This window comes from Letharia lupina (assembly GCF_014066315.1).
Source record: "Letharia lupina isolate WasteWater1 chromosome Unknown contig_17, whole genome shotgun sequence".
NCBI lineage: Eukaryota > Fungi > Ascomycota > Lecanoromycetes > Lecanorales > Parmeliaceae > Letharia > Letharia lupina.
This window is the reverse complement of record NW_023502986.1, coordinates 941,450-962,676: the sequence shown is the minus strand read 5'-3', so window position 1 is coordinate 962,676 and position 21,227 is coordinate 941,450. Positions and strand designations below refer to the sequence as shown.

Genomic DNA, 21,227 nt, shown 5'->3' with positions numbered 1-21,227 from the left:
TACATGAAGAGCAAGACGTAGAAGGACGGCAACGTTCCAATAGAATAATTATCATCATAATAATGATAATAATAATGTAGAAGTGTCAAAGAAAAGAATGAGTATGGTGGATGGATCATTAAGAGTAAGTCTGCAATGGCAATAAGAGAAGAGAAAGATCTGACGAGAGCTTCTGTTCAAGTTGATCTTCAGCTGATGATCAGCTTCCTTCTTTTCCTCATCCACTGCCCGGCTGCAAGGGAGTCACTAGCAACTTTTGGCCCATTTTTGACGGGGGTCCGCAAGAAGAACCACACTCCATCTTCACCAAAATCACCCTGCGACCGTGACTATCTACTCCATACTTCTTCTTCCCTTCTTTCATCCATTTTCATAACTCATCTGCCTCTATCTCCCTTCTTCCATTAATTCTTCAATTCCTCTTCCACACACACCTTGTCGGAAAACGGATAATGCCTTTGTAGGGGTGCGGACAGGACAATCAATCCCCGCGAGCTGTGTCACGGGTGCCCACCTATGATCCATACAATATCTCAAATTCAATCAAAGACCATATGAACGAACCCCTGGATTAGGTGGCAGCCAAGCTTCCATCCAGCAACAGCATCGAGCGCGCAAATCCATCCTTGCAGACAGTCACGGCGCCGCCCACCACCCAGACAATGGCGACCTTCAGTCTGTGAGCATCCACAACCAAGACAAGACTTCGAGTCCCACAACAAGCTGGTTAGCACCTGGCTCGTGGCTTTCTCAACCAGTCAAAATACCCTACTGGCCTCTCTCTTCACATCCACGAATTGCGAGCGAGCAAGCCATTACGGACCCTTTCATTCAGACCCACTTCCGCCTCAAGCTCGAAGCTTGATTTTCGCACGCCATTGTAATTATCTCATTCCAGCTCACAAGCTGTTCGCGGCCTCGTGCTCCCACATACATTCCAACCTCACAACAACGCTGTGAGACACAACGTGCGCCCGCGTGTCCAGCATTCATCAACTCTTCGACCTCGAAATTTCGCAATACTATACTCAGTGCTTCAGAGCTGAACGAAATCAAGACCTCAGAATGAGTAAGAATGGTTGCAGCAAGCAATCGGGTGCAATGGCTGACTTGTGCCGTCAGATCCCGACCATGGTCGCAAGATGTCGAATCAAAATTCCACTCGCATCTGGGAGAATGAGTCTTCGGCTTCTCCACCAAACAGTACCCCATCGAGGCCTCCTGCTCAGCTTCCGTCCATCGCTACCTTGACGAATAATTTACCGCCGGGAGCAGACAATCCTGCATCTCCTGCCTTCTCGAACAACCGCTCCTCAGATCAATGGGCCACTCCACCTCAGAGTACCCGTAAGCTCAACCTGTTCCCTGACTAAGACATGACTGACATTCTCGGACAGGGTCTTCGGCATACTCCTCTGGGCCCAATGGCTACTATCACTCCTCCTCGATCAGCTCACCCCATCGAGCCTCCAATTCGAGCCAATTCGGAGCTACATCACATCCATCAGGCTTCTCGGACAATTCACAAGTATCTCCAGGCTTTGCTCCTCCTCCACATAGCTTGGGCCTCCCCACGATCAACCAGCAATACCAAGACTCTTCCCAATATCGAAGCAGCCATGAATTCCCTACCCAGGATTCTCGCCGTAGCAGCCTGGGCAGCCAAGTCAACGGGTTCAACAATTTACACATAAATAGCGTGGCTTCTCCTTCTTATCAAGGCGCCAATCAGTCTCAGTCATCCATTGCCGCTAGTCTTCAGCGAGAACGAGGCATACCGCACACCAATGGTGTTCGTCACTCGGGAACGTCCTCTATCCAGCAACCAATGTCCCCACTCGCACCATACCCTGGAGAGTCGAGACAGGCTTACTCTTCGCGAACAGCTCCTATCATTAGCGCCAACCCTATGAAAGAAGTCTACAATGCTGAGAAGCCTACAGCTGGCCAACCCTACGCCTTTCCTGATCCTGATTTTAGCAATCGGTCCAGTGGCAGCGGTGAAGCCAATGGCTCTGCTATGATGTCCCGTCGAAATAGCGATCATACGTCAATCACAAGCAGCATTGTCACCAGTGATTCACGACTGCCTGTTGGGCAGCATCGGTTGGATGAAGGCAAGTTGAAACTTACTCTTGATGTTATGAACCGTTTACTAATTCCAAGATGCTCCAGATATGCCGGGCACACACCATCACTCCCTCCAGCACAAACAAGTCAGCCAGCTTGCCGGCGAATCTGATTCGCCTGAGGCAACCTCGCCATATAGCCGTACGCCAGCCCTTCGCAACAGCCACAAGATGGCCGAGAGAAAGCGGCGGACGGAAATGAAAACTCTCTTCGATGCCTTACGGGCCCAGATTCCCGCGAGTCATGGAAGCAAATCAAGCAAGTGGGAGATCCTTTCGAAAGGTAAGATCCATGGTTCGACTCAGCCATTGCCATCTGACTGAACCTTTGTGTAGCTTCCGACCACATCCGAAACCTTGAACAGACCGCAAAACAGGGTCGCGATGCGACTATGCAGTTCCAAGCGCTCAGCCACGAGCTGGAAGCCATACGGCGCGAGAATGAGACTCTGCGTGGTGAAAACCATCACTTTTATCAGGAGATACAGCACTATCGCGAGCAAGCTCGACCATCGACCGCTACTGCAATGCATCCTCAACCGTCAATCTATCCTCAGCCTACACCGTCTGTGATGGGAGATCCTTCTCGCTCTTTGCCGCCACTCACAAACGGTATTCCTGCGGCGAATAGCATGCAAGGGGTTCAATATACTGATGAGCGTCGCTGAAGGACGCATGTTCGAGTGTCCTGATTTCTGAAAGCCGCTGGTGCTATGACGTTCAATCGGCATCACGAATCAAGAGGGCAGACCCTCGCCTAAACTCGAAATGTTCTATGACTACGAGCAATAAGCCTCACCACGCTCTACCGATTTACGTTCTCATGGCCTGTATCAAAAGTGTTTTTACCGCCTTTTCACCGACAGGCGCAACCGGAGGGAATTTTCCGCAATTAGCGCAATTCGTCAAGATCTGGAGTATGAGACCCACGGTGGATAATGTTTATTCGCGTCGGCGTTCGCTTTACCTTCAGCAACTCAACTGCGCGTGTACCTTTTACGTGTGGGATACCCATGGCTTGCCAAGATGTCGGCTTTCTCGACTTTTCAAATTCCTTTTTACCATTCTTCGACTAACATCATTTACACGCATTATTCGATTTCACGAGCAACAAGCCGAACGACAAGGATTTCGCCCTTATCTTCACTCCACTCCTCCTAGGATTGGAGACTTCCACCCAGACATGGTGCCTTGATGCTGGATGTATGATTCAGAAGTACGCGAGTCTCTCCTCGGATCGTCTACATGGAGGTTACGTATCGGAGTCTACACGGTAACAAATGGCTCTATCATGAGGTTGCTCGGCCACTACTTTCGCTCTTGCCCTCATGATGTATGTAGATGGTATCAGAACTATAGAAATGCACAGAATTCACAGTATTAGAAAGCAGCTTCTCAAGTCGGATATTGTTGCCTCCGCAGTGTGGGCTTCCAGGAAGCGAGTTCTTTTGAGCAGCAATTGTTCAGTTTGATACTCGGACAGTGGTTCTGTCCCCAGTCCCTTCTTGTTCAATGTCCCTCGGTGGCTCACGGAACGTCTACTCATTTCCAGCGAACTTCCGATTTACAGTGTGCAAAACGCATTGCAAACGGTAAAACCTCGGTGCGTTATTCTCTACGACCTTCTTCTTTGGGCGGGGCCTTGACATTCTACCTCGTCAATCAAACTCAAACACGATGGTTACACCCACCGCCGATGCTGCGTCCAGGCGAAAGATCTATGGAGTAACATCTATAGATAAGTATGAGTATCTTCCCATTGTCGTCCAAACCGCCAATTCACTAATATTCCACGAACAGCTCCTTCAATCTACGTCGTCCTCATCTTCGAAGCCTGAAGCCACCATGACGGAGAGCAAGCAGCGGCCTGAGGCTGTCACTAATGGCCACAAGACTGCCAACAGGATTCTTGCTCCTTCTACAACAGATGGACCCAATGCATGGTCCACTCCCGGATCAGCAGCCTTCGACTTCCGCAGTACGTCTTCGTCCCAACCCATCCCCTCTTCTCACACCCTCCTACCCCAAGCTCCCAATCCAACAAAGCTGACGACCTTGCCAGGTGATACCGTCACATCTCCCACCGCCTCCATGCTCCTCGCCACTCAAAAATGCACCCTACAAGACGATGTCTTCCAAGAAGACCCGACGACCAATTCTTTAGAAGCCTATGTAGCAGACATGACAGGCAAAGAGGCAGGCCTATTCGTCATAAGTGGCACTATGGGGAACCAATTGAGTGTAAGAACGGCGTTGGGAGGGCCGCCACATAGTGTGCTAGCGGATGCGAGGAGTCATGTCTATGGATGGTGAGTCATTCTCAACTGACTCTACGGAGGATTGCAGCATTCTTACTAGTATGGAGAACGTGATGGAGGACAAGGGGGCTGATTTAAAGATTGAAGGGAGGCGGGAGGCATAGCATCGTTATCCGGTGCTCTTGCCATGCCGATCACGCCCGTGAATGAGCATCACCTGACCCTATCCGATATAAAGAAACACGCCGTTACGTCAACCGACACCCATTTCTGCCCCACGCGCCTCATCTCCCTCGAAAATACCCTCGCTGGCACCATCCTCCCCCTCAAAGACTGCCAAGAAATATCCCAATGGGCGCACGCGCAAAACCCGCCTATACACATGCATCTAGATGGGGCCAGATTATGGGAAGCTGTAGCAGCCGGAGCGGGTGGGTTAGAGGAGTATTGTGCGTGCTTTGACAGCGTGACGATGTGCTTTAGCAAAGGCTTGGGCGCCCCGATTGGGTCAATAATCATCGCCAGCAGGCCATTTGTGGAAAGGGCAAGGCATATCCGCAAGGGTCTAGGAGGCGGACTGAGGCAAGCCGGCGTCGTAACAGCCTCTGCGCGCATCGGCGTCGACGACACTTTCCTCGGCAACAAATTGACCGCTACGCATCGACGCGCGCGGGAAATCGCCGATGTGTGGCAGAAGAAAGGCGGGAAGCTGACGCAAGCGACGGAAACGAACATGGTCTGGCTGGATCTCGACGCTGCGGGTGTGAGTAGGGAGGGGTTTGTCGAGGCGGGGGTCAAGGAGGGCGTGAGGTTTTTGGGCGGCAGGGTCGTGGTGCACTATCAGGTGAGCGAGGAAGCGGTGGGGCGGTTGGGGAGGGTGATGGATGCCGTGCTCTCTGCGCCTGCTCAGGAGCCCGAGACCAAAAACGGCGTCAGGGAGGAAGCGAGAGGGGTGATGGCGCCGGAGATGGAGTAAGGGAGGGTAGGGTGGTGTTTGGATGATGTTCTTGGGGAGTGTGGCTTTGGAAATGGGTCGGTCAATTGTATACAAAGTCCTATGCAAAGCGCAAATCGCGGTATGAATACCCTCATATCTACTCCACAGACTCTTTCTTTCTTGCTTTGCCATTGTTCCAACCCGTATCGTCACATTTCCGTTGAGAAAGAACCCCGCAGGTCGCCTTATCCATACAAGTCACAGCACTGGGGGAAGGGGGCACTTGACCCTGGAATTAGCTCCAGACGGATACGTTTCCAGCTCGGTTTGCAAGAAAGTGTGAGGTACGAATCTCACAAACGAGGTCACCACGACGAGAAAGAGGAATAAATAACAAGCTGTATCAGCTACCAACGCACGCACGCTCCGTGCATCTACGCAATTACAGATTTTCGCCCCGAAAGACCAAAAGCACCAGAGAAAAGAAAAACCTTTCGCAACGGCTACCTACCTCAATCCGCGCTCATCCCACGCAATCATTCCGCTCGGCCTCCACCTATTCAATTCCGCTCCTTCTCGCTTTTTATCTACTACCCAAACCCACTTCGTCCGCCTGTCATATACAGAGTCCTGAAGACTGGGAGATGTTTCGAGTCTTGTGCCTACCTAACGACAACAGACTGTTTTGAGGTTTCGTGGTGCCAAACGTCGACGGAGGTTTCTGGGGCACAAGCCGAGATGATTGCCTGTGGAGATGGTTCGCGGTAGTCGCGGTGACAATGCAAGGCTCACATACTGATGGGTTAGACTCGGGATCGTTCGCTTGAGAGGGGTGATATACCCGTGTGATTCATGGCGTGAGTCACCATTTTAAGACGAGTTATACCACGATTCGTGGGAACAGCGGCCTTCGCATTAGCACAAGGTAAATGCGACATGCGCTCACGGTAGCGAGTTTTGACTTTCTTGACACCCGTCTGCGCTCCTTTCAGGATAGCTTGCCCCAGCGATGGGGACGGCTGTAGAGCATCATCTGCGAAGGCAACACCACTCTTTTTGAGCATGTCGCCCATCCCGTTGACGTCCGCAGCGGCTTGCGTAAAGGACCTGGAGACTGGAGATCCAGGTATCACAGCCAACGATTTGCCTCTCGACCACGAGCTTTGTGGAAACGGTCGATTGCCGAGTATTATGGCTTTTCATATGTCGCCGGCGTCGTCAAGGGAAGCAGACGAGATAGCAAAGCATCTATCACGTCAAATACCGAAATTAAGATAGTCAAAGCCATGAGACATCTCCAGTGCTCCGATGCTTTGCAAGGGATCCAAGGCTACTTAGCACATATGGAACACCATGCGAAAGATCTCAGATCCGAGTCTTAAGGGAATAGGTACTCATGCCGAGATGACGAGTGACGTGGATGTGGGAAGACCGGCGGCAATTAGCAAGATTGAGGAAGATCCCCTCACAAATGGTACAGTCGAGGCTTCAGAGGAGAACAGTAACGTCCTGGCAACAGCTGAGCTTCAGAGTACACTCGAAAACCTTCGGGGTTTGGAGAAGGCCTAACTAATCAAGAATGAGTCTCAACGTCTGGATAGCATTGCCGCAGTGGAGACGCTGCTCACCCTTTACCAAGCCGCCAGAGTGCCATCACTCTCAGTCAGCCAAAACCTACAGAAACGCTACATCTGCGTTTCGTTATCCCGGATCTGCACCCTCTCTACGCTTCGCTTTGCCGGCTATGTGGCAACTTCAATCGGTGTGAATTTAAACATGTCACTAACGGCAAATGTGATTCTCACCTGCCAGACCGCTGTCGTCACTGGCGGGCGGTTACATACTGCATTGCGTTTGCTTCCCCGCGGGAAATGTGTCATTGTCTCTTCTCAATATCCGCGTGATGCTAATCTCAGGTACTAGTACCAAGCGGAGGCGGACTCGAAAGAGTGGGTAGACCGGCTCAGAATAATTGCTGCTGACTTCAAGAGAGCTCAGACGTCTTCCGGTTTGTTGCTGCCATTAAGAGTATTTTGAGAGGCTGGACTGCCGATGTGGTATCATGTCCCCACGGGTAGCTAGACATGCTGGTCAATAACGCCGCGCAGACTCTTACTGATCCGATATCGGCTAAGCAGACCATACAGAACAAGGTGAAACGGCAAACGTTACTAGGCGACGCAAATTCTGCAATTGAGAATGGTTGTCAAGCCACAGTAACAGGAGATTAGCAGATGCTTGGTGGCTTCGTTGAGGCCAGTGGAGCGCAAGGTCCTGGGACCGAAGTCGTATACAGTAGCTACACATCGCAAAAGACTGAGAGTTGGTTCATCGACAGCATACCAATGTAGACAGAGATTGATGAGGCTCTCATCCCGCAGCCATCCAACTCCCCATGGGTGCAGTCCCTTAGAAAGACGCCATACGAAGATATCATCTCCGGTCACTCTGTGAACACCTCTGTCCCACTCATTCTGGTCCGCGAGCTCCTTCCTCTGATGGGCCAAAGAGCAGCATCTGTCGATGCGTCGTCCATACCCAGCAAGCCATTAGCTCATACCATCAATGTCTCTTGACACGAAGGCATTTACGAATCTTCAGCCAACAGCGGAGAAAAGGCTGGGCACCATGTTGCCACCAACATGTCCAAAACCGGGTTCAATATGATCGCGGAAACAGAGGCCGCAGCATGCTGGAAGTGCAGACATGTAGCTATGAACACGGTTGACCCAGGGCATATGAGCGTTGCACCGGAGGGGTGTGACAAATGTGATGTCCGATTGTGCTCGAAGATGGCGCTGGAAGGGCGTTGTGGCCTATAGTAATGGCAGTGAGGAGTGATCCGCCCATTTGGGGAAGGTTTCTGAAGCATTTAGGAAAGTGACGCAGGGGGGCAGATCATGTTGGAGATAAGACTATGCTTTCACTGCGGTCATCTCGGTCTATCTTGAAACCTCTACTCAGCCTGTTACATCGTATCGTGGCCAAATCTGGCACGGGCATAGGTAACCTTTCTCGATACGTAAAGCAGGCGAGAAAGTTCAGGTTATGAACTGAAGCCTTGACTACAACGTTCAACAACAGAATTTGGTTCAAAGCGAAATTATATCATAAATAGTTTGTGCATGACTGGTGAGTGCCGGGCGACACTGATAGTAAAAGGCGACACAGAGAAGTGTTGAGTGAATATTCGTTGATATGACGACATGGAGTGTGAACTCAAATCGAGCTTGGTATAAACACACGGATAAATTCTCACCGCAAGCTGCCCTCTTGCCGTCAATGGAGGTGAGATGGTGAGTAATTGCACTTGCATAACACTGTGTTGTTTGCGTGTAAATAAAACCTGCTTACCCGGACTAGAAAATTCCACTCAAGATGAAGAGGCACAATGACCCCACCAACCGAGATCCTGGTGCACGTATCCGGCCCAAGCGGTGGGGCAGACGATGCAAGGTATAGGAAAGAGGCATTAGCATTTCTGCACTTTGACGTTGCCAACACGCATACGCTGCTTAGACAAAGATCACGTACACCAAACGTAGTGGAGCAGACGCGTTCACATGCGGGGACAAGCGACGCCGACAAGGGTCAATCCCAAGGAGTACCGGTAGTCCAGGAAGCCAAGACATCCTCCCGAACAGAGAAAGCTGTCCATAAGTCAAGAGCCCCAGACTGGCCTGATCCACTCCCCTCATGGAGGACTCCAAAATACTCCAGGCCTACCGCTTCTACTCTCCCATGGACAACCACAAAGCAAACCTCGCACCTTCTCATCGAGCGCACTCCTGCCCTGCCTCGTCCTCGAACAGCCCCCACACCGTCCACCCCCTCTCAAGCGCCTCGTCTCCGCCGCTCACAATCAGACAGCTGGCACACACCTCCCAGCGTGATTCCAGATTCTCAACCTACACCCCCTTCCTTAGGACCGCCCGAGATATCCGGCTCTCCCTACCTCAAGCGCCCTTTTGCGTCCAGCTCGCCCTCTCCGACGCGACGTGCTTCGCCGCCAACTGCAAAGCGGCCGCGGCTACAGGGACCTTCTTCGCCGCCGTCTGAAGACCCACCAGTCGAGGCACGACCTCCAGCGACCGCACCCTTCTCCTCGCCTCCAAGCACAAAACGTCCGCGCCTGGAGGTACCTTCTTCTCCGCCCCCCGAGAACCCGGCAGTTGCGGCACGCTCTCCAGCGTTCGCGCCATCCTCGTCGTCACCAAGCGCCGATGACCCTCCGGGCTCTCCTCCACCGCCACACGACACACCGCGGACACTTGAAATACATCCACCCCGCCCCAAGCCCTCGAACAGCGCTTTCGAAACCCATCTCACATACTCCCTCACAAACATCGCTACGAGACTCCCACTGGCAGACTTCTTCCAGCCCGTCAAGTCCACACGGACGCCCAGAGTTCTAGAGCGCGGTCACTGGCTCGTGCCAATCAACCGCTGGGATGGAAAGCTGAAAAAGGATTTCTGGGACTACCTGACCGCATTCGTCGGTCGGGGGCAAGCCGGGTGGGGCACTTGGTGCGTATGGGAAACTCAAGAACCGATCCGCGCCAAAGACAGCGACAAGGAAGATCATACACCGCAGCGCAGGGAGGTCGTGAAGGTTTATTGCTGGGGCGAAGTGGTTGGCGAGATATGGCTGTTGCTGTTTATAGCCAGTACGAGGAACGTCAAGAGGATTGGTGCGCAGTGGGTTGATGCAGGTGGGGTGGCGGTTGTTTTTATGAAAGATGACGAGGGTGGCGGTATCGTGACGAAATTATGATTGATGCAAGCAGGAATAAAACCGGTTTGGGTACGGACGTGGGTTGGGACTTGGATATGGGATTGGATATATGGGAAGGGAACCGGGCTGGGGATTGGAGAGACATGCATGATACCCTTTTGATTTGGATTGCTTGCGAACGTTTAGTTTGATCAGTGGATAGTCAGTGTGAACCTTTTCGATTACTGAAATCCCTAAGCCTTCTCTACCTCTTCCATCGGGTATGAAGCAACATAGTTCTGAAGGTACGTATCTCACACTCATGCATCCAAACAGAAAGAAACTCAGATCTCCCGCCTGCGTGTCAACGATCATGCCAGTCGAGTCGCGCCAGCGTGCTTTCAAACGCCAGTGTCCAATGCTACCCAAATTTGAAGAAAAGGAACGCCCGCCGGCCATTGCGGGGTATGCCGAACTCGCGGTCGAAGAAAGTAAGTAGAAGGAAGGAGCCCGGCGAGGTACAGTGTGCCAAGCCGGGCAAAATGATCAAGGATGCCATATATAGCCTCCGAAAAGGCAGCCAGAAAACAGACCTAGTCTGCAACCTCCCACTTAGCCTGCACCTGTGACACCCATAGGTCCAGGTGTACCTTGCTTGCCCCAGCCTGAGTACTTGTGACTGTGACCGTGACCACCGGATCTGTTGCTCGCTTGACTGTCACTGCTACCTCCTCTGCGGTGATATGGGCTCGTTGGATTATTGAATTCAAACTGTTGTTGCGGCGGCGTGTTATTCGAAGTCGATGGATAGGTTGGTGCCCCCTGGGCTTGACCTTGAACATGCCGTACCGATGACTCCTTCGGCCATGCTGGCGTTTGGTAAGGGTCTGTATCGACATGAGTGATAACGGGAGCGGCGGGCTTGGCATTGTTGGGAGTGTTGTTGTCTTTCGACCGAGATGGAGGCGATTCGGCAGCTTGTTCTGTGATTATAGGGCGGTGTGCAGGTGATCTCCCGATGTCGCCGTAGCGTTTGAGAATTTCTTTGGTAGTTATGTCGGAGCTGTTGTTGAAAAGCGAGGAGTCGTTCAGAATGGATTGAAGGTCTTCGGGGACCTGGCAGCCGAATTAGCAAACAGTACATAGGCAGTGGGATTGTATGTACACACCTCGGACATCTCGTCATTGAATTCGATCAAAGTGTTAATGACCTCGATGGCTAAGAAGCTGTTTTCGTCCTGACCGACGACTGCGGTTTTGTCTTTGAGGATGTTGGGCGTTATAACGGTTGCAAGATTATGAGTGTCCATCTTGCTTCCAGATTCTTCGTCGACTTGTGAGAAGGATGACGCCCAGACAAGGAAGGAGAACAGTATTTCAAGCGTATCCCGGTGACTCTTGGGAAGTAGACAGCAAGTTAGATGGAGCACTCTTTTTCGCTTTGCTTCATCCTCGATTTCTAGGGGCCGTGGGTTAGCAAAAGCGGGCTTACAGCGCGAATAGCTAAGGACCTACTTTGAGACGTGACAAACAGCCGGTAGAGCTTGTAGGTAAGCAGAGGGTCGGGAAGCTCCCGGAGAAACTTTTTGAGTAGAGCAGCCACTTGCACAGGATTTTCCTTCGATAGATCAACCTCGACCTCCTTTTGGTCAAGCTTCTCACTCAGGTCTTTGAGTCCTCTGATGTTGCCGTTCTTGCGGAATACACCCTCGACGGACATGTCCATTTGCCGCATCGCCGAAATCGTATCGTCGACAATGCCAGGGACTCTTAATGCACCAGGACCAACGCCGTAGGTAGATTCCACACCATCCCTTTCCACAAGCACATCCAAAGGAATACCAAAGACGCCCTTCTTCTTGCCTCCTCTTGGTCTGTCGTTCTTCTGGAAAGCCTTGCCAAATTTGCCCCAGAAAGTCGGTTTTCTCGTCTCGATCAAATTGAGCAGATCTTCTAGATTATAATGACCTTCCAGCAATGGTTCCATGGAGAGCACCGCAACGTGACGAACGATGAAGTATTCCAATGCAGAAAGTTCGGAGAAGTACCTCTTCGTTCGCTGAGCGCCTGAGTCACCACCTGGTATGTCGAGATCGTTGCCACCAGAGACACCACGTTGGTGACCGCTATAAAACTTAGGTTGATGTCCGCCATTGCCAATTAGTTGATGCTTGGCGTGCTTATAAGCATTGGGTCGTTGCTCTTTCGCTTGCTCAGCTGCGACTATTCTTGGGATGTCATCCAGTGTCAGTGCGTCTTGATGGCCGAACGTTAGGTTACTGCTTGGCACATCATTGTTAGGATCCCGGTCTTCCACGATATGAAAGGAATGCTGCTTTTGGTCTGAGCCATCTGCTCCGGCCGATCCCGGTCGACGACCCTCTGGTCCATCAAGTATTCGAGAGGTGCGAGCTTTCTTAATATTGGTGGATAACTGTGTATCCATACGCGTAGATCGAAGTCGTTTCATCTCGCCCACCGTCTGCTGGTAGGATGACTGATTGCTCTCGGCTGCTGAGGTCCCGGTTCCACCATACGACTTAGATCGAGAATCTGCCCTGAGCAGGGGTGGATCTATTTGCCCGCTCTCGTTTAGCCGATGACCCTCATTTGAATCATAGGTTGTAAGGTTCGGGTCATCTAGCTTCCGTGTTAGAGCTTGGAAGAAGAAGTAGGGATCGTAACTTACCTGAAGTATGAGGAAGGGTGCCCCCGGATCGAAGCACGGAGAGCAGCCTGGCGAGCGCTACTCGAAGGAGATATACGTATTGCTGGAGCCTTGTAACCGGCTCAAAGCAGGCGATGGCATCCGAGGCCTCCCGCCTTTCTTCAAAACAGCGTCGGCATACGATCTGACCTTCCCGCTCGCTCCACAATGCATCGCTCAAATCCGGATGGCCCACCACTCGTTCACAATAATCGCAGACCAAGTGGTTCTTGTGCCATCTTTGCTGGTCCAACTTGACGCACTCGTCATCGATCGGCTCTTTGCATTTATGACAGATGTCTGACTGTTGATTAGACAAGCCCGCGACGCCAGAGTGAAGGTCAGAAGTCTCGGCCTTTTTAATGGAATTTAGATTCTCTAAATCCGCAAGAAAATGGTGGAGTCCCTCGTTGCTCCGTTGTTCACGTTCGAGCTTCAGTGCACCTTGCAGACTGATACGAATGAGGAGCTTGAGGTAATGGGCTAGTCCTGTGACCAGAGACAAAAGCTCCTGCGTTACGCCCAATTTCTTGACACCAGTTTCCTGAGTCTTTGAGAGAAGTGAAAAGAAGGCCACAATCTTCTTACAAAGCAACTTCGCCTCCCGTCCGTACGAGAGTCCTGACCAGTCAGTAACAAGAAAACGAAGAGGAAGAGCGTAGCTGTAAGACATACCTTTAATTCCTTCCGAGACCATCAAAAAATCTAGTTTGTCAGTAGCTCTGAAGAGAATGTCCACATGCCAGATGAACTTTCTCGCCGTCACAATGCCTTCAACGTAGGACCCGTTGCTGACGTGGAGAAGCATATCAGAAATGCAAGCTGCTGAGGACTCTTCGAAAGCGGAGAGAACGCTCCATATCCTGTAAACTTTCTCTTCCATTTGCTCCTCTTCCTCTCGCACCAGTGTTCGTTTCTCTTCTGTTGCATTTGTTTCCGATAGCACTTGATAATTGCCATCCGCATCTGACGGTGCCAGACGAACATTCCAAAATTTATGTATCATGTAACACTCCGGATGCCAGTGTTGGTTTTGGCCGTTCCGGAAGATCTCCACAAATTGCTTCAATATCGCAGTTCGGCATCCGTTACACCGTTGTGCGAACTGCGTTGAGTAGTGGTAATGACAGTAGACCTTGCCTTCGTGTTCGTAATAGCTGTCCTGGGCACCGAAAACAGTCGGGCAAACTGAGCACGTGAAATGTTCAATGTGATATTTTCGTTCCAAGGCCGTAATGTAGGATCCACGAAGAGCGCCGCCGCAATCAAAGCATAGCAAATCAAGGCGGCGAAAGTAGTCGGTCTCACACAAGGGATATTGACCTTCGCCTTCTTCGTCGTCAACGGGAAAAAACTTCGAGGCTACTACTTGTCCGCAGTCCTAGATGCCGTTGTCAGCATTGAGTTCGCCGGCACATAGTAGATAGAGCATACTCGGCATTTGAAGCACTCTAGATGAAAAGTACCACCAAGAGCTCTCACAAATTGCCCGGTCAAAGGCTCGCCACACTTATGGCAAAGTCTCACCGTATGAGATTTCCCGCCAGATGCCCCGTTAGTTCGTGACCTTTCTCTGACCGGCAAATCTTGTGTCAGGTCCTTACTCCGACTGTGTCGCCCATCGACAGGGGAATGGTTTGAGCTGCCATTGGGGCTTCGTGTATCCACTGGTGCTAGCGGTGGGCCCATGAATCTCTGTTTAGTAGCATCTGCCTGGCCATACCCATTCGCCTGTCCCGCCTGTCGGTATTGGCTGTCTTCCATACTTTGCCCCGGTTGCCGATATCCTCCTCGACTGTTGTATGCACCATCTCCAGGTCGTCTGTCAGTGGACGGCCTCCCCTTCGGCTGAGGGCTCATTGCAGCGACCTCCCTCCCGATCCCGTAATATCCTCCGGCCAGCCCGAGCAGTGTAGGAATGTTGTTATGGCCACCCTTTGTAGGCTCGTCTTATTCCTCCACTCTGACAATACTCTTCGCAAGAATTTGCTCAATGTAGCCCAGCCACGGATCGAAACGCGATCTGCCTCGCACCCTATACTCGACGAGTGCAAGGTCTGGTGCTCAATGTCCCGAGTGTAATAGGATGTCTTTGACGAAAGTTGCGAAGTTCCCTCTGTGGTTGAATCTGTCCGTTGCTAGGCGGTTGTCGTCTAGCGACGTGGAATCATCGAGGCACACCCAAGCTTATGGTGATAGTGGTGGCAAATTAAACCGCTTGCGCAATGTAAAGATACTTCCAAACAGGTGGCAGGATCCTTTCTGGGGCGCAAGAAGATGTCGCTGTGCGATATGCTGAAGCGGTTGATGGAATGTACTGTCGAAGAGAAGCAAAGACGCTGGTTGCTGGACGGATCGTAGGGAACAGCGCGCGAAGACAAATTATTGCGCCTGGCAAATGGGATCTATGGGTTATGGTATGAAGGAGTGGACTGATCGCAATTCTCATGAATTATTGGTGTGTGGAGACCGTCGAGTACAGTTGACTGCTTGAATCGGAGAGCGGCAATAATCCAATTTTAGTTTCATTCATTTGTGGAGAAGCATGGCAATCCAGGAACGAGTACAAGGCGCGTATTGTTACGCCTACGATTTATTGGAGTTCGTGGCAGACTGGTTTACGTGCTCCACGCTCCCATGGAAAATTGCACTCTGATAGAGCTAGGTATGTATTACAAGCAGGATTGCTCCATTATCTGGCTCTCAGTCCCTGCTGGATTTGAGAGCGTAAAGTAAGTAGGTAATTTAAACAGCGCTTGCGTAGGGCTGTATCAGATTTTCTCGCTCAGGGTTCGCTCAGGCATGACACGACTTATCGGCTTGAGCGCTGCCTGGAGCTTGAGCTTCAGCCTTCACTGTCCTTCCAGTCCATACCTTGGACTAACAGTGCATCGCAAGGAACCTCAACGCCCTGTTCTGCTCGCCCGTCGTTGAGGTGCTAGGGCTGTAACCGTTGGGCTGCATGAATCAGCCTTGTCGAATGTTTGTCCGACTGACTTGTCACGCCTCACTTGAAACAACGTTCAACTTCAAGAACCTACGAGCTTTCTGCTGTGCCTGAAAATACGTCTTTTATGAGTAGATGGTCTCTTTAATCACATGCGTCTATGAAGATACCACTCAAGTACACTCTTGCGCATTTCTACCTTTGATCCATTCAAATGTCGAACCAGAGCGTCTACCGAATCATACGCGTGAGGCCTTCATCTCTTCAGATCTCACTTCAAACCTAATATTCTGTTAGGAGCTTACAGACATTCAAAAGAATACGGATCTGTGTATGTTTGTTTGTCGTGGAGAGGTAGCTAGGCACCTTGTCCAATCAACTGACTGTTGCACCAGCGATAGCAGTAGCTTGCCGAGATAGCGATGTTCGAAACGTCAAAGCATTGATCATAGGACCGCCTGAGACTCCATATGAATTTGGGTTCTTTGATGTTGGTGGACGTGTCATCCCTCTCGGTGATGAGCTGCTGACTGTTTGCGCTTCAGTTCAGCGTCAAGTTTCCCGAAGGTTAGTGACGAATCTGCAGATTTGAAAGACTATGGGTGACTAAACTTCACCAGACTATCCTGAAAAGGCGCCCTCTGTCACAGCAAAGACAACCAACGGAGGACGATGTCGATTCAATCCAAACATCTACGCGGGAGGCAAAGTGTGCTTGTACGTTTAGCCCTCAGCCCCCGTTGCGGGTGTAATGAGCTGCTGACATGAGTACAGGTCAATATTAGGGTAATAGAAAAAGATTGATTCGTCAAAGGACCGGCTGATCGTGCGTCCGCAGGACCTGGAGAGGAGAGCGTGGCGAGGAATGGTCGAGCGCGCAAGGCCTGGAATCAATCTTGATCTCCATACAAAGCTTGATGTCATCCAATCCTTACGAGAACGAACCCGGCTTTGAGAATGCCAACGCTGAAGACGACAAGAAAGCCCAAACCCATTACGCAGCCAAGGTACTCAGACTTAATCAGCTCTCCAAAACAGCTGGGGACATCTAACGCTTCCTTAGATACGACACGAATCCCTCAGAATCTCGATTGTACAGCGCCTAGAAGACTACTTGAACATCCATTCGGATGGCGTGGTCGATGAATTTCCAAAATTGGAAGAGTATGGGCAAGTCCGCACGGAGTACGACGATGTAGAGCCACCACCACCTCCCTTTGAGCCCTTCAAGGATCTCTGCAAGCGGCGCTTTCTTTGGTATTATGAATCCTACCTCTTGTCGGTAGAGGAAGCAGAGAAGACAGTCAAAGCTAATCAGAACTTCGTCATCATGCCCTTCGAAGGCGGTGGCAACACCATGCCCGGCAAGTTCAACTACCCTGAGCTCAAAAGAAGGCTTCAACTGATACACACTGTGCTGTTCCGCGAAATCGACTACTGGGCCGAGGAAGGTAGAATGCAAGTACAGAAAGAAACGACCATGGCTTCAATGCTCGAACGTCAGCACCAGCAGCTTGTCGAAACCTATAAAAAGAATGACATGGTCACTCTCGACATTGATTTGGACAACAAGAATCCTTTCGTTTGGCAGCTGACCTACTTTGGCCGACCTATGACGAACCTTGATGGCGGTATGTTCAAAATCCAAATTTCCATCAGCCCTCGATTTCCAGACGAGCAACCACGGGTCATCTTTAAGACGAAGATGTTCCATCACCGAATATCCAAAGACGGCGTGTTATGCTACTTCCCCAAGCGTCAGGACGAGCTCAAGTCACACATTGAGGCAATCATCGAGGCCATTGAGGACACAGAGCCGCCATATGATCCTCGAACGCTGGTCAACCCAGAGGCATCGAAATTGTACTGGGGCTCGGCAGACGACAAGAAGCTATACAGTCGTCAACTGCGCCGAGCGGTTCAGCAAAGCGTGGAGTGAGTGTGGCCTTCTCTCGAATTGAATTATTCTAACTGAGAAATACTGCCAGAGAATAAGGGACCTTTGACCATCATGAAGACCTGCCGATCCACTATTCACTGACATGATCGCCCGAGAAAACCCGGCGCATTGAGAGCAATACCCCAATCGGCGTTGATGAGCATATTTGAGGCGGATAGTCGACGGCGTTCGGCAGCGATCGGGAGAACATGCGTATTGCGATGTGGGATTCGTACAATTGCAGCATCATTCATTAAGGTAGATCTACTTTTCACCGAAGCAACAACCATGATAGAAGACCTCGACTTTAATAAGCGGTACTTTAACTTCTGATGACGCGCGTAGACCGAGTCAGGTGCTTATCAGGCCACAAGCATGATAGAGTAATACTCGTATTGCCTCTCCTTTTTGGCAATGCCAATTTTCACATCCCCGCCGCCAAGAGAAAACAATCTCAGCCTGCATCTTGGTATCGTGAATTGATTGGCTGCCAGTTCCCAATAATGCAGAGTCAGCTTGTAGTGTGCAAAATGAAGAGAACGCTCGCACCCTCCACAAATTATGTATCATCAACGTGTCAACGATATCAATATCCATCACATGATACCTATGCATACCTAATTATCAATCTTCAGGACAACAACATTCTATCCATTCTATCCATTCTATCTTTATTGCCGTCGTTTCAAAGGCCGATTAGATTGTGGGAGACGCTAGAACAGATTTGCTTTACGGAGTAGGTACATTACCTTACCCTCGCCGTAAGATAGCCGGTACGGACGGCGCCTGCAACCTCACCAATTTTCGATTTCCTTAGCTTTGCACCCTGGAGCTCACAGAAACCCTGACACCAATCTCACATCGACTGCAGACTACGTGGCGAAGACGCGAGATAACCATTATCAACAAGCACCCTTCTCATACTGTACTTAGTATTGTCACTTCAAGAAAACCAAAGACAGGCTCCTTTGTCTCACCGCTTCATTTGATCATTTCACGCCTTGGCGCCAACTTCTTTCCGCTACCCGACTTCCAGGGTTGACGTACGCAATCAACTCGCAACATCGCATTCTATCCAAGCTGGAGGCCAGCTTTTCTTCTATCTGCCAATTTATCAACCTGGCTTCCCCCTCTTCCACTCAGGTAACGACCGGAGCCCAACGTCGACGGCGTACGTCATCAACCACAAGACCCCCTCCGCAATTGGACCTACAAGAACAACATCCATCGAGCAGCCGTCTAGGGGCCTCGTCGGGGTTCCCGACGGGTGGCTACGCCCAGCCATTACCTCCCATACCTGGCACACCTTACGGCTCAATGTCCTTATCGCGCTCACCATCACCTAGAAGAGGAGGAGGGTGGTCAAGTCCCGGGCTGACAAGCCCCTATGACAACGTAAGCGGGAATGCCAGTCCTAGGAAGACATATGGCGATACACAGACGAATGGTTCCTCAAGTGGTGATAACGTGACCTGGGCTAAAGCAAAAGCGAGAAGTGAGGAGGTGAAAGGATACCCATCCTTTTCGACCAGGAACAATGGCTTCTTCTCACGACATGCAAGGAAGATATCGACAAGTCTGCCTACGTTCAGGATGACGGGGCGAAGAGACTTTTCGGACAAAGAAAGGCTCGGACGAGGAAGATGGGCACAGATGGGTGGAAGTAGGACTGGCAGGTTTCTCACATATCTTGGAAGGACGGCATGGCGTTTGAGATTACGACTAGGAATATTTCTTGCATTCGTCTTGGCGATCATCTTGTTTTACGTTACTCGTGAGTAATCATTTCATCGGTAGGTGCTTACACATGCTGACATCGCTGACAGCAATGCATCGAGCGTATCGAAGAGCGTCGTTCTTAGGCGGCGGCAGCAAGTTCGTGGTCATACTAGCGGCTAACCAAGGAGGAGGTGTCATGGAATGGAAAGGCGCTCGTGAATGGGCTATTGAAAGAGACAGTGTGAGGAATAAGAAGAAGTATACCAAGAAGTGGGGGTACGATCTCGAGATTGTTGATATGAGCACCAAGAAGAGGTATGCACACGAATGGCGGGAGAGCTGGGAGAAGGTGGATACCATACGGAATTGTATGCGGAAGTATCCCAAGGCTGAATGGTAATTGCTGCGATTTTGCCCTTTGGGAATGTTGACTGACTATGCCCTCAAAAGGTTTTGGTGGCTGGACCTGAACACCTTCATCATGGAACCCTCATATCCACTGCAAAAGCACATCTTCAATGACCTCCTGGGTAACACCTACCGAGACATAAACGTCTACAATCCTCTCAATATCTCACACCCGTTCCAATCTCCCCACCTCGATCTTCCGGCCCGCTCAGCCAACGGTGACGGCCATGCCAACTCTATTGACCTCATTATACCTCAAGACTGTGGAGGATTCAATCTCGGCTCCTTCTTCATTCATCGTAGCGTTTGGACCGATCGTCTCCTCGACATCTGGTGGGACCCCGTCGGCTACGAGCAAAAGCATATGGAATGGGAACACAAAGAACAAGACGCAATGGAGCATCTTTACATCAACCAACCATGGATAAGGCCACATACAGCTTTCATCCCGCAGCGAAAGATCAATAGCTTCCCCATGGGTGCATGCGGCGAGAACGGCGAGGATTCAAGGATACACTATTCAGAGAGAGACCGGGACTTTGTGGTCAACATGGCTGGTTGTGAGTGGGGAAGGGACTGCTGGGGGGAGATGTACAACTACCGCGAATTAAGTAACAAGCTCAACAGGACGCCGTGGGAGAAGTTCAAGGACGGCATTAGCGACCGGGTTAAGACGTTAAGAGGGAAGAAAGAGGAGGGCACTGAGGGCTAACCAGCTTCAGGACAAATCTTATACGGCGTTTGGAGAAGACTATATTATATCCTGGTACCGATGTTCAGATCTTTAGCTGCATCTGTTACGCTGCCGGATTGGGCAAGTCCCATGGGTCGCTCGTTGAGGGCGAGTACCGACGATGCGTCTGGGCGAACTGGGATAACATATCGGGAAGTTCATGTACGCGACAGATCATCTTTAGATACCTGGACTTCTCTTCTAATGTATTTCTCTCCATGGCATCTTCTCTAAGATTAATCTTATTCCATTCTCCCGAGACCTCTGGACACAGCCCATCCCCGTAAAGCCACCACCATCTTTATAATGCTCTACATTCCTCCAGAGAATAGTCAATTTCTACCAAACATCAACTAAAATCACCAAAAATAACCTAAGCGCCGCCCATAATCACATGACTAGGCGTTCGCGTTGACTCACGCTTTGATTGGCGTCCGAACCGCAGGGGTCTGCTGAACTTCATCTTTTCAACTCCTATGATCTATCCCTCCACGCCGTGCAGTCATGACCTTCGCGGCGGCTAGCAATAATAGTACAATGTACACGTTCTGCAGTACCGGAGATAGCATGCGATGCGCATTTGTCCAATAGTGATGCAGGGAGAGCTGGAGCCTGGCGTTAAGGGTCGCTTTCGTGGTCGGTGGACTTGGGATGTGGCCTTTAAGTACGGAAAATGGGTTTGCTAATTGTAGATGAGGCTTTGAGTCATGCTGTTGGACACGTTCATTTTTTTTGC

The 21,227-nt window shown here is 50.8% G+C and overlaps 7 protein-coding genes across 7 annotated transcripts; 6 read left to right on the top strand and 1 right to left on the bottom strand.

The window, feature by feature from the left end:
- Nucleotides 1-1,065: 1,065 nt before the first annotated feature.
- HO133_003388 (uncharacterized protein) lies at nt 1,066-2,797 on the top strand (the record flags this gene model as incomplete). Its single annotated transcript, XM_037294310.1, has 5 exons — nt 1,066-1,069; nt 1,123-1,347; nt 1,398-2,117; nt 2,176-2,412; nt 2,466-2,797. The coding sequence occupies 5 exons, from the start codon at nt 1,066-1,068 to the stop codon at nt 2,795-2,797; spliced, it is 1,518 nt and encodes a 505-aa protein (XP_037149691.1).
- A 1,009-nt stretch (nt 2,798-3,806) lies between these two features.
- Nucleotides 3,807-5,363, top strand: HO133_003387 (uncharacterized protein; the record flags this gene model as incomplete). The annotated part of the gene is made up of 2 exons (XM_037294309.1): nt 3,807-4,438; nt 4,535-5,363. The coding sequence occupies 2 exons, from the start codon at nt 3,807-3,809 to the stop codon at nt 5,361-5,363; spliced, it is 1,461 nt and encodes a 486-aa protein (XP_037149690.1).
- A 1,314-nt stretch (nt 5,364-6,677) lies between these two features.
- On the top strand, nt 6,678-7,555 carry HO133_003386 (uncharacterized protein; the record flags this gene model as incomplete). The annotated part of the gene is made up of 2 exons (XM_037294308.1): nt 6,678-6,876; nt 7,407-7,555. 2 exons carry the CDS (start codon nt 6,678-6,680, stop codon nt 7,553-7,555), a joined length of 348 nt encoding a protein of 115 aa, XP_037149689.1.
- A 1,160-nt stretch (nt 7,556-8,715) lies between these two features.
- On the top strand, nt 8,716-10,098 carry HO133_003385 (uncharacterized protein; the record flags this gene model as incomplete). The annotated part of the gene is made up of 1 exon (XM_037294307.1): nt 8,716-10,098. One exon carries the CDS (start codon nt 8,716-8,718, stop codon nt 10,096-10,098), a length of 1,383 nt encoding a protein of 460 aa, XP_037149688.1.
- A 552-nt stretch (nt 10,099-10,650) lies between these two features.
- Nucleotides 10,651-14,509, bottom strand: HO133_003384 (uncharacterized protein; the record flags this gene model as incomplete). The annotated part of the gene is made up of 6 exons (XM_037294306.1): nt 10,651-11,154; nt 11,208-11,497; nt 11,554-12,678; nt 12,728-13,366; nt 13,421-14,126; nt 14,180-14,509. 6 exons carry the CDS (start codon nt 14,507-14,509, stop codon nt 10,651-10,653), a joined length of 3,594 nt encoding a protein of 1,197 aa, XP_037149687.1.
- Nucleotides 14,510-15,906: 1,397 nt separating this feature from the next.
- On the top strand, nt 15,907-17,687 carry HO133_003383 (uncharacterized protein; the record flags this gene model as incomplete). Its single annotated transcript, XM_037294305.1, has 9 exons — nt 15,907-15,939; nt 15,990-16,023; nt 16,088-16,182; nt 16,238-16,259; nt 16,313-16,409; nt 16,467-16,478; nt 16,531-16,699; nt 16,756-17,627; nt 17,681-17,687. 9 exons carry the CDS (start codon nt 15,907-15,909, stop codon nt 17,685-17,687), a joined length of 1,341 nt encoding a protein of 446 aa, XP_037149686.1.
- Nucleotides 17,688-18,948: 1,261 nt separating this feature from the next.
- Nucleotides 18,949-20,470, top strand: HO133_003382 (uncharacterized protein; the record flags this gene model as incomplete). Its single annotated transcript, XM_037294304.1, has 3 exons — nt 18,949-19,405; nt 19,458-19,746; nt 19,801-20,470. 3 exons carry the CDS (start codon nt 18,949-18,951, stop codon nt 20,468-20,470), a joined length of 1,416 nt encoding a protein of 471 aa, XP_037149685.1.
- Between the last annotated feature and the right edge of the window lie 757 nt (nt 20,471-21,227).